This window comes from Passer domesticus, chromosome 10 (assembly GCF_036417665.1).
Source record: "Passer domesticus isolate bPasDom1 chromosome 10, bPasDom1.hap1, whole genome shotgun sequence".
NCBI lineage: Eukaryota > Metazoa > Chordata > Aves > Passeriformes > Passeridae > Passer > Passer domesticus.
The window spans coordinates 18,092,192-18,104,327 of record NC_087483.1 but is presented as its reverse complement, the minus strand read 5'-3'; the positions used below and the strand labels follow the sequence as shown (position 1 = coordinate 18,104,327).

General features: G+C 47.7%; 1 protein-coding gene across 10 annotated transcripts in view; it reads left to right on the top strand.

Moving 5' to 3' along the window:
- The window catches only part of NRP2 (neuropilin 2), an 89,077-nt gene that overhangs the window by 52,143 nt on the left and 24,798 nt on the right, over positions 1-12,136 (top strand). For all 10 annotated transcript variants that reach the window (XM_064434174.1, XM_064434180.1, XM_064434177.1 and 7 more), the window contains exons 12-13: positions 1,849-2,001; positions 11,503-11,765. In XM_064434174.1, the coding sequence (XP_064290244.1) occupies positions 1,849-2,001; positions 11,503-11,765 (416 nt within the window). The remainder of the gene's footprint in view (positions 1-1,848; positions 2,002-11,502; positions 11,766-12,136) is intronic.

Sequence of the window (12,136 nt, the reverse complement as noted above, 5' to 3'; positions counted from 1 at the left end):
CTTGTTAAGAGCCAGTGCAGGGGGAGGGATAATCTTCTCTGCCTCAAATCCCTATCTGTAAAAGCAGACATCATATTCTTCTGGTTCTTGCAAGGGGGATGTGAGCTTCTAAAGGTTGTGAAATGTCCAGATGAAGAGGAGAGGGCTTGACAGAGCTGTGCAAAGTTAGTTGTACAGTGCAATGTTCAGGAAATGCATTCCCCTGGGTGCAACAGCAGAGCCTGGGTCTCAGCACTGGTACATGTACACAAGGACTTCAACAAGAATCTCACAAGGAAAAGCTATCCTCTGAGATATCTCCTAGGACTTCTGTCACTTCAGCTTTCAGTCCCAGATTAAAAAAAAAAATTAATGGGTTTTAGAATAAATAAATTTATAAAAGAACATTAATTGGCTTTTTCACACCTCCCATGGGGATTCTGCTGTACTTTAGTTCTAGAAATGTAAGTTGCAGAAGTAGCTCAAAGGGCCTGATTCTCATTGCTTTGCCTTAGTGGTAAGCCTGTGCAACTCTGCAACCATTGAGGCACTTGGGAAAGTGCTGAGAGGAAATTTAGGCCAGTAACAGTCTGCAAGAACACAATTCCTGGGTGCAATCCAGGGCAAGAGAGCAAGCAGAGTATGCCACGGAGCGTGGAACCAACCTCCCTGTCAGCTTCCCTCAGATTTAGCAACAATTTTCATTCTCATACTCCATAAAACAATGAGTGTGTTTCTCTGGACAATCAGATTTATGACAGCCAAACAGAAACAATGCTGCTCTCCAGGGTATGAGATTAGATTGGAATAAAAGGATCCATGTTCCACATTGTTTTATTTTGGAGTGGGAGCACGTAAAAAAAGCCTGCTGCCCCTTGCAGTGAAGTTCTCCTGATGCCTATCACTTGAGTCACTCACCTCCTTCTGGCTATCGCTCACTTTGTGGGCACTGTGATTTAAAACTTCCTCTTTGCTCAGGAAAATCCTGGCCTATAATTAGGCTCAGACATGCATGTCCACTGAGTGCTTGGTATGGATTCAGCCCATTTCTGCAGCCTCCATGCCACGTGACTGATTCCCTCAACTGAAGGAGCCAGCAGCTGCCTCACTGCCACATGCAGCCCCTGGCATGTGCCCGCCTGCCCGCAGCCTGCAGAAAAGCTCTCCAGAGCTTTCAAAGCTGTTGTCACAAGGGAATTAACTCTGCTCCTGTTTCAAGATGGAAAGTTAAAGGGCTCGCCCAACAGCCATGTGGTGAGTCCATAGCAGAGCTAGAAATAGAGGCTGGCTTCTTTCACTCAGAATCCAAACCCTTGAGCTCATGGTGGCCCCACATTTTCCTTGGTAACATTTCCATGAGAAGGTAGGAAGCAGTGAGTGACAGCTCTCCAGGATGACAGACAGCTCCCGTCTGGTGCAAGTGGCTAGGTCTGTCACTCAGGAGCTGGGTTTCTGGAGCACTTGAGATTCTCCTTTTGGAGCCAGGCAGGAACTTCTGAGCATGGGGCACTCAGGAAGGACTCTTCCCTGACATTTAAAAAGGCATTTAATATTGACCACTCTAGGGGAGGAAGAGAAGGTGCTGATTAGTCTGGAAGCATTTGGATCTTGCTTTTATATTTGCTTAGTTTGGTGGATTAGCCACAGGACGTGGTGTGAACATTTTGATGATGCAGAATTTAAGGCTGATCCTTGGAGCTGAGGAAATGTGAGATAGGTTAAAAGCATCAGTATGAGTGAGATTTCATGCTTTCTTCAGTTTTGATGGCTTGCCAGCTATTTTAGTTTTGGGTTGTTTTTTAATAGCAACCGTTCATGGGTAGGTCATTTTTTAATCTGACTTTATTTTCTTCTGTTCCTTTTTGTAAGATTTCCAACTCCCTGCAAACTTCAACTGCAACTTTGATCTTCCTGAAGACCTTTGTGGTTGGTCACACGACTTGGCAACTGGCTATACGTGGTCTTTTCAGCCTACAGGCACCTGGATTGGCAACTCTGAACCAAGCCCTGACACTGTGCCTGGTAAGATGATTAATACCAACCAAAGAAGGAAAGAGAGAGCTGATGGGGCTTTCTCCATGTGAGCAGTATGAATGATTATTGCACAGCTATCATGAGTTGCAAGGGCTGTGCAGAGCTGAACTTCTTTTATGGAAACTTTCAGATGCTTTACTGTATGGTTCATGACTTATTTATAGGACTGTGACCACTGGCACTGAATTATATTAACTGTCCTCTTGAGATAGCCTTGAATCAGATGCTGGGCTTTGAATCCCATGGGACTGTGAAGGCTAGCCCAGGCTTTGTTCCATATCCTGATCCAAATGTCCTCTGTAGGATCCAGTTCTTTTTCCCCAGAATGCATTTCTTCCTCTCCCATATGTTACTCAGATTGCCTATAGTCTTCAGCTACTCTGCACTCTGGGCTTGCAGAGGCTGGATTTCAGTCTCCTCCAAGTGAAGGATGAGCTAAGCCCTAAGAATGCTGGAAATGCCAGCTTCTTGCTGTTTGACTTTTGCTCTTTTTCTCTTCGTGCTTTGGAAGCAGGAGATTTGCATGATTGTGACAGAGCCTAATTTATGGAGGACCTCACTGAGATGTGCTGGCATGGGTTGCAAGGGAGCCTGCCTCTGGCAATGTGGTTGATAGATCAAGTTCTTCAGCTTCACATCTTGGAACTCACGCCAGGACTAGTGTGCTTTCCTTATCCCTCATTGACTTTGTGGCACGGTTGGCACGAAGAACGTTTGCCAATTTCCTTCTAACAGTAGGCTGTGTCACCGTAGCACCGCTTCACTCTCAGTCATTGCTTGTGAAAGTCAGGGCTCCTGCAGGCGAGCTGGCTGATCTTACCTGTCCTGGGCTCTGCCCTGACGCCTGGTGATTCCAGTGTCTGAGAGCCCCGTGCCCAGGGAGCTGTGCATGATGTGGGCCCCTCCTCGCCCTCCCCTGGGTGAGGTTGAGTCTCAGAATGCAAACATTCAGGAGAACCTGTTAGCCACCTGGCAGAGTCGCTGGCCAGATTGGCAGTGCCGCCAGCCAGTTGGAAAGCCGTGCAGCCAACACCTGGTAGGCAGTGCTAAAGAGGAAAATATGTATTCCAGAAACATATGGGAAGAGGAGAATCTGCTACATCTCCACACACAAATCACCCCCACACAAATGCACACATCATTTCTCTTCAGCTCCTGAGGTGCTTAGCTTTTTTCTAAGAAAGAGACACGGTAATGCTGTAAGTGCAGCCCATATGGACATCTGAAAAATTCTTTGGCGTGACATAGGGATACAGTGTCTGCTATGGAGAAAAATATTTTCATATTTCAAGTGTTTATCTCTTCAGCATTTGAGTCCTTCAGAAGATTAATATCTGGAGCTCAGTGGAGCCTCAGGCAACAGGAGAGAACACTTACAGCCAGCCCCAGACTTAATAACCCTCCCCATCTCATTCACTGTAATAATGTTTAATTAATATAAGTCTCCTGCAAGTAGGATAAAAATTACTTATTTTTATAACTCAGACTCAATTTTTCATTTCATTTCCTCTCCCCTGAGCCTCTCTACAATTAGTTGACCATAGTTTCTTAGAAGATCCTGTTGTAGCACAGGAGAAGCTGGTGCTGCCTTAGAGAGCAACATGCAGTCCTGGTTTTTACCCTTCTTCTGCTCTTTCTTCTTTTTCTCAGTTATGAATTGCACAGTTTCACAGTTGGGGCTGGGGAATGTCGTCCTACTGAGTTCAGTGGTCTGTTCTTGTGCCAGTGTGGAGAGCTCTCCCTTAGGGTGCTGTGCAGAGTCAGGCACTGAATCACTGAGGGGGTAAGGCAGGAATTCCAGCACTGCCCTGCAGGTCACGGACTGTGTGGGCAGGGGAGGAGGAGGAGATGGTGGCTCCAGGGGGCTGGAGTGACTTACCCATAGGAATGAGGGAAGCCAGCAGCAAACACCAGCACAGGCTGAGGGATCAGCATTGGCACTGCCATGGATCTACCTCCTGGCTGGTTCAGGCAAGGGTGTGCCATCCTGGAATCTGTGGGCATCTGCTGCCTTGCCCCCACAGCACAGGGCTGCAGAGGAGCTGGAATTCAAGGGCATCACTGCTATGCCTCACTTTGGTCCTGCTCTTAGAAATTAGGAAGACATGACACAAAAAGAAGCAACTATTTGGTTTTTTCCTCCCCAAGGAGCTTTTAAAGGCAACTGGAGAGACATGAAAAAGAGGCAATGCCAGCTTCTTGGTGGGGACAGAATCAAAGCATTGTTTGGTTCACACTCCCCCATTCTTCCCCTGCCCTTCCCTTGTGCTCCCTCCAGCACTTTGTTTCTAGTTAGAAAATTCACGCTCAGACTCCGGGGAGCAAGGAATGAAAAGCTGCTGTTCAGGGTGGTCTTTACTTGTGAATTCCCCACCCTGGGGTGAGCCGTTGGGTGAAGGAGAGCAGCTGTGCTTGGTTAGAGGCAGGGCAAAAGTTAAGGGGAACTCAAGGCTTCTGGAACCCAATTTGCTCTGATTTAAAGGTGCTGGCCCAGGCTAGAGGCCATGGCTGCTCCACAGTAGCAAGAAAGTGTGCTGTGCCTTTAAGAGCTATGTGGAATGTGTTTTTACTTCTTTTGAGAATTGCAAAACAAAAATTAAAATTAAAAAGGAAAAAATAATAATGAAAGGAAGAGCCCTGGCTCAGTCTGCATAAGAGAGAGGAAAGGAAATGACCATGGTGAAATATCCTCTGTGAGGCACTTGATTAGAAAAGTCTGCTGAGAGACAGGCCTGAATTCCTTAGATATCTCCCAATTTCATTTTATGTGCTGCATGCAATTCCTCCTTGTCTTTGGCACAGAGAACTTCTCAAGACTGACAAGACACCCACTGCTCTCATTCCACTATTTTTATTTCCAAGATACTCTTTCAGGCAGCTCTGCGTTTCTTTTTTTAGCCCTGTGTTCCTTGGGCTCTTCGCACCATGGATTAACTCCACGTCCTCTCCTGCAGGCTCCCATTACACGTCTGGGGACCTCATTGGTGAAAGTGGACCGAAAGTGCCCAGCTCAGCAGAAGCCCAGCATGGTTCCAACTGCTACCTGCCCTTTGCAAGCCTAGAAAATACCATTGGCTCCCTTTTCCATGTCCCCATAAGAGATTGTCAGGATTTTTCCCTCTATGGACTTTCAGATGCTTCCCATCTGTAGAAAGATTCCCCTTAGCTGCACCTAGCAAGCTTTGCAGAGCAACAAGTTCAGGTTTCAATGGGATTTCATCCCCCCTCCTGCTGCACGCAATGGCAGCATGCCATTGGTGTCAAGATAAAGGTCTTAAGACCTGAAAATAAATCTGGGTTAATAACTTGGGCACCTCAACTTTTCACCATCTTTGAATTTCACTGGGGTCTTGATCCTTAAGGGTCTAAAGATCCTGGGTTGTATCCCAGCTGGTCGATGTGATTGTATTGCTCTCAGTGATGCTACACTAATAAGCCAGTACTGAAGAGATGGAACCCCCATGTTTTGCCCATTTTTTCCCCCTTCCCTTTTCTTGCAGTGCTTAAGCAAATACCTTGTGGTTCTAGGAGAGAACTGTGGGATCTGCAGCTTTTCCATGTATTGCTTCTCCTTCAGGTGAACGCAGCATCAGGGTCAGAGCCCTGGCAGCATCGTGAACCCCGTGTTGTTCAGATGTTGGCAGCTGTACGTGTGCACAGAAAAGGAAGCACTTTTAACCTTGCAGCTCTCCTGACCACACAGCTCTTGGGCTGGGCTGCAAAAACCCACTGAGAGCTTCTCTTGTGGGCCACGGCCTTGCTGGCTTTGAGGGTCAGGAATGCTGCTCATTTGGGTTGCAGGCACTGCAGGGAAAGGTTTATTTGTTTCAAAGTGTTTTCAGCAGAGGAGTGTTTATAGTGCTCTGAAGTTTCGAAAGAGCTTATTTTTTAAGAGAAACAAATGTTAAGCTGTTTTTAAGCTGATGGCGACCCCTTACCATTCCTCTCTTTTTCCCATGGGATCTTTAAAAGGGAAAGTTTCATATTTTTCCTGCAATCCATGAGAACTGCTGCCTGAAGGCCTTGATTCCACTGTGTCCAAACCAGCAGAAAGGTTTTCATGGTGTTAACAGGGCAGGGCTGAACTGAAGTGGGTCTGCACTTACTCTCATGAGAGTCTCAGGGCTTATGCCTTGGGGACACATTTTGACCTCAAGGGTCAATCCTGTGTCCTTTGAAGTAGGAAGGAGTTTTACATGTGGGGTGGTATGAAAGTCAAGCATTTCTGTGCAGTGAGTGAGCAGCTGCACACTGTGGGAAGGAGACCATATATCCATCTCTGTCTCTCTTCGCTCCCCTCATGTGTGGTGCAGATTGCCTCTCAGCAAAGCTGTATGTGTTTCTCCTGACTCTCATTTGCACAGTGAGGACAGCAAATGCTAGAAAGTCCTTCATGCCCTGGCTGCCCACAGCATGGCAGAGCTGGGACACCCCAGCACTCCCATCACAAGAGGTTTGCTGAGCATCAGCTGTTCTGTGTGAGTTCCCTGGCTGCAGGCTAGGGCCAGGCTCTGGCTCTCCGTGTGTTCACACTGTCTTTCATGAGAGAAGGAGGTATGGCCATGGTCTGTTCCAGCAAAGCTCCTGCTTGCTTGGGCCGGGCTGGAGACAGGGGAGAAGAAACCATTTCTCTGGGCTCACTGCTTGCCTCAGTTGCTTTTTAGACCCAAACACCAGTGACATTCCGGCTTTAAAAAGCAGGCTGGAATGCTCTCTGCAAAGCAAGACACCATCTCTCAAACCTTAGCATGTGCACCACCCCATGGCTTTGCAGCAGTGGGTCACAGAGCAGGGCTGGGCAGTGCCTGCAGCCTGTGCAGTGCAGCAGCAGCCTGCTCAGCCTGCAGCAGTGCAGGCACAGATGCTGGGCTGCCGGGGCTGTGCACCTTTCATGCAGGGCCAGCCAGGGTGCCCACCATGCTGCCAAAGGACAAGTTTTGATGGCTGGCAGCTCACTAGCATAAATATCAGGCTCTAATTGGCATTTGATTTGTCAGGGACACGGTGCCCTCCCTGCACTCCCTGGGGGAGGTAATAGGACTCCCAGTTGCACTGTGCTGTTGAGAGCGTGAGGCTTAATTGAGAGGATGTAATGGTGGGTCCATTAGAAAGGCTCCGGAGAGCAGGCTGAGAGCCTGGCTCTGGGTAGGTGTGGGGTTTTATGCCTTTTGATGGGCTGATTTAGAGACTGAAATGGCAAGGACTTGGCAGGCTAATTAACACATAATCAAAATTGAGGGGATTTTCCAGCAGATGCAGTGATCTAGTTAATATAAATATTAGATTTATGGAGGATTGACTTCCCATCCTAAATGAAAGTCTGTCATTGAGGAGAGGCCTGTCATGAAATGATAGTGGCAGCCTTTTGAGGTGAATTTGCATGATTTGCCAAAAAATTTAAAAATATGATGACTATCCAATTTCAATCTGCATATTCATGCAGCTGCCATTCCCTTGCTACCAGACCACCCTGTAGTCATGAGAGCATCTGAGCTGATCTGCTCCCCAGGAATGGCAAGAGCTGATGCAGCTTCCACCTCATATGCCCCAGAAGAACAGCAGGATCGTGCCTCACTGGGATGTCCACTTGACCATGACACAGTGTGGTTGGGGTGGCATTTGGAGCTGTGCAAGCAGCAGACAGTGCCCACAGCAGTGTGGTCACCTCTGGGATTTGACAGACAAGAGGCGGCTGCCACTGGGCTGCGGTGCTGCCAGCTGAACCACACTGTGCAACAAAAGAGAGTGCAGTGACCTTTGGAGGGGTGTAAGTGAAGGCAATTTATGTGGTTCTCCACAGGAGCAGCAGCAGCTGTAACTCAACAATATCCAGTGAGGGGGAAAAGCAGAGGGAATCTGAAATCTCAATAATTGCTTGTGTACATGCTGCCCAGCATGTTTTGCTGGAACACCTCCAGATGTGCTGCTGAGATCCGTGAGGGAAGGTGCTTTCCTTGAGAGACGGTGTGAGATGTGCAGGACACAAGCACAAGGCAGGCTGACCTTGCAGAGGGGGAGGCTGCTGTGGCTTGTGCTTGCAGTCTGACCCAAACTGTGAGGCTTCATCCCCCATTGCCCCTAATGTCCTCTCAGATGGCTTCCTAGCAGGAGGGAGCAGGTGTGCCAAGAGAAAACCATGTTGCCCAGATGGTTGGTTTGCAGAGCCCAGCTGGTGATTTATCCAGGACTCACTGCCATGCACACACGAGGGGCTCTGCCATCATCTGGCTGGGGTGGTTCCATGTTCACATTACTGGCTCCCTTACATCCAGATGATCCCATAAATCGTCCATGAGATTTATGCCGTAGCATCAGTTGCAAAACAGAAGTAAAATGCCTGAGTGGGTTTTCCTGCCTTTTTTGAGCCGGGCTTTGAACTAGCAGTGCCAGTTCTGTGGAGGATGTAGCTATCGTGTTAGGAACAGAGGCTGCAAAGCAAAGTTCTGGGAAAGAGATTAAAATGCATTTCTGATCCTGGAAGAATTGATCAGCTCATCATTGCAAAGCTCCCTTCAAGTGTTTTAACAGGGGAAATCAGCCTTTCAGATGCTTTCTGTGCCAAAGGCTTCCATTTACTGTATCAAACAGAGTGACTACTGGAACCACCAGGCTTCCACATGCTGTTCCAACAATTAGCTCCACAGTGCCCTTATTCAGTCAGTCTCAGCAAATTTGTAGGGCTTTTCCAAAGGTCCAACTAGCCATTAGAATGATCCAGCCATTTCATCTTCAAATGACAAAGAAAGTCATGTCTGCTTGCACTTGGCTTTCCACCCCAGAAACTGGTACTGCTACCAGGAGCAAGAGTGTATGGTGCCCAAACCCACTGCTGTTTGCAGGGAAGCAACTGGAACCACCACCCAAAGACTGAACCTCCTTGCAGCCCTTGGGACTAACAGTAGGTCCTGGAGAGATCTCTGGGCCCTAGCAAGAATTGGGCAGGGACCACAGGAGATGGAGGTTTCCCAAGTCTCTGAAAGATCCTGAGGGGGGCAGTAGTTTTGGCTGCAGTTAAGGAGTTTCTTTGATTTCACAGTTTGATAGGAATGGAAACAAACAGAAGGTCAGTGTCAATCCTGTGACAGTGACTATGGGGCACACAGGCTCTTCTGCTGGAGTGGCAAGGCCACACTGGATACCTGGTGTGGACAATGGGAGGTGTCCAGCTGCACGATTAGAATAGTCGGTCCCCTCTAGTCAGCTGTGGGCTATAGGTAGATCAAGGATGCCTCAAAACCCTGCACTTAGGCTGCTTAGATACTGGCACCACAGGTTGGTCCTGAATTTTGAGGATCTGGATTTGATCATTCTTGAACCTGGCTAGTGCTTTTATTTAAGATTTGCCTGTGAGTGAGACCATGTCAGCTGTGAGATAAGTGTATGACTGCAGTCTGATTTGCTCCCTTGTTTGTTGCTGCTGTTCTTTTCTTGTTGCTGCTTTTTTATTTGAAGAGGCTTGTAGTGAATTACAAAAAGAGGATTTTAATTCAGGAGACCTTGATGACTTATTATGCCTTATCACTCCTTAGGCATGGAGTACAGCTTGTTCTTTTTTTTAATTCCTCCACTTGTTTATCTCCCACATCTCCTCCTCCACTACTACCACTCTGAGGTAAATCACAAGAACACTCCTCCATTAGAAAACTGCATGGTACTTTTTCAAGTGATTCACTCAAGCAGAAGTGGGCAAACACACTTTCATCCTTTTTTTCTGCTACTGTTTGTTGGCATAAAGTGCCAAGTGGCCCAGGGACATTTCATAGGTGCTGAAAATTTTGCTAAAATGTCGCTGTTTCTTTATGTGGCCAGTTGGGAACAGATTTGTCCTTCATACAGCAAAATCAGTGAAAGTTCATAGGAGTGGATATGCTTTTGAAGTACTTTGATCACACATGGTAGGAGAAGAATGATGGCAAATATTCCTGTTATCTTGTCCTAAATTTATTTTAGAAGGCTGCGTAGCTCACAGTGGTTGGTTTCTGCTCGCTGGCACTGACAATCTTGCAGCAGGACCAGCACTGTTGATAGATCTCCCTTGGGCTGTAATGTCACCTGACTGCTGAGCAGCAGTGATGTCAGCTGCTGTTTTCTGTTGGGACCTATCTTTCCATGGATTCCAAGTTCAGTCTCTCTGGTTTAAGTTTTGGAGGTGTTTTGAGCGCACTTTTCAAACATTCTGAGTGCAGGCACTGCTCTTGCCACTGCTGTGGGCACTGAAGCCACAGGAGGAGCAAGGCAGGCAGGGCCAAGCTGCTGCTCAGAGCTTGGCCCATCAGGCACAGCAGGCTAAGATGTGGGGGAAGGAACTAACAAACCCTTCAGTGTAGTTCTGGGGCAGAGATAATCCTCTTGTGCCTGGGCTGGCACATGCTGGCATGAAGCACCAGTGGCACTTGCCCACTGTGTAGCAACAGCAAGTGTGCCCATCCCTCTGTTGAGCAAAATGCAAAACCTAGCAGTAGTTGTAGCTGGCCTGTCTGGGTCACATTGCTCTGCAGCTGGAGCAACCCTAGGGACCCTGTCCTGACATTGGTCATGATGGAGGGACAGGTAAAGATCATTTTAGCTACATACTTGGCTTTCAGTCTGTGCTAAGGGACTTCAGACATCCAAGCTGCAAATGGGAAACTCCTTGAGAAGGCTTTTCATCAGAGAGGGCTGGAAACCACTGATTCCAGATAAAGTCAGGTGTGCCTCAGGATTTGTATCCATGTGCTTTTGCTGCTATTGGTATTCAGATCAAATATCTCCAGTTCCAGCCTCAGCCTTGAACTTCTCCTGGGATATCAAGTGTATCAAATCTCTCCTCCCCGAGGACTGACAAAAAATGTGGCACAATTTAAATGTAATATTAGAGCAAGTGAATCCTGTGTTGTATGTATTTCAGCTACCTTCAAGTTTCCAACAACCACCCAGTTGTCACCTATACATGCTTCACTTATTGGGTCCATGTCCTTCCTCTGCGCTGTGCTTTAGAAGATGTTTTGCTGCATTACAGAAAAACTGAGAGCCAGAGTTTCATTTTGTTGTGTGTATCCTCAAAACAAGATGAGTTTTCAGCACTGGCTTTTAGCAAAACCCACCTCAGGCTTGTTCACTGAGGAAGCTCCCAGTAGAATAAACACATATACCCCCTGCCAATGCAATTATCATGGCATCACTTCCTCTGACAATAACTTGCTCCAGCTTTTTAACTTCTTCTAATTATGTCAGTCTTTTTCTTAACCACTTTCTGCTGTTGGTCTCCTACCCAGGGAGAGGGTGGTGGCTGGTGAGGGAAGTGTGCAAGTTGATGCCCTGCCTAGGCTGCACAGGGTTACAGCAGTGGCACAGCTGGATGAGCACAAAGGGTGCTGGTGTGAGACCCCACCTTTGCAGGCATGGGGCTGCACTGCCATGCAGCACTGCCAAAGCCACTTGGCAGTAGGTGAGACACTTGTTGCCAGTGGCTGCAGAAAATAATAGAATGGTGTTTTTCTCTCTGAACAGATGTCAAGAATTACCTGCAACTGCAAAGCAGCGGAAGGCGGGAGGGCCAGCGAGCCCGGCTCATCAGCCCCACCATCTATTTGCCCCAGAGTGCTGTCTGCATGGTTTTCCAGTACCAGGCATGGGGCAGCAATGGGGTGATGCTGCGGGTCTGGCGGGAAGCCAGCCAGGAGCACAAGGCACTGTGGGTCATCGCGGAGGACCAAGGCGAGGAGTGGAGGGAAGGGCGCATCATTTTGCCGAGCTACGACATGGAGTACCGGGTAAGATGCTTGCAGAAGGTGTTCTGGACCTGGTAGACTTCTCCAGCATCTTGATTTCAGTGTTTCAGAGCCCAGGCCCATTCATCATTGGGAAATGTGGCTGTTTTCATTGTGTTTCTCAAGTTACCATAGTAACTAAGCTACACTGTTTGTTATTCTGAGAGTGCCTGTCTTCTGCACAGACTTGGATCTTTGTTCAGCCTGTTGCCTTTCATATTCCTCAGATCTCCCATTTTGCAAATATTCTCCCTTTTTCTTTTTTTTCTTCTTTTTTTTCCCTTCATTTTGTTTTGTGCATTTCTTCCCCCTCCAAGTGAAGGTCATCAGATAGTCTGACCAGAGGCAGGTGTGCAGCTCCAGGGAGCAAACCC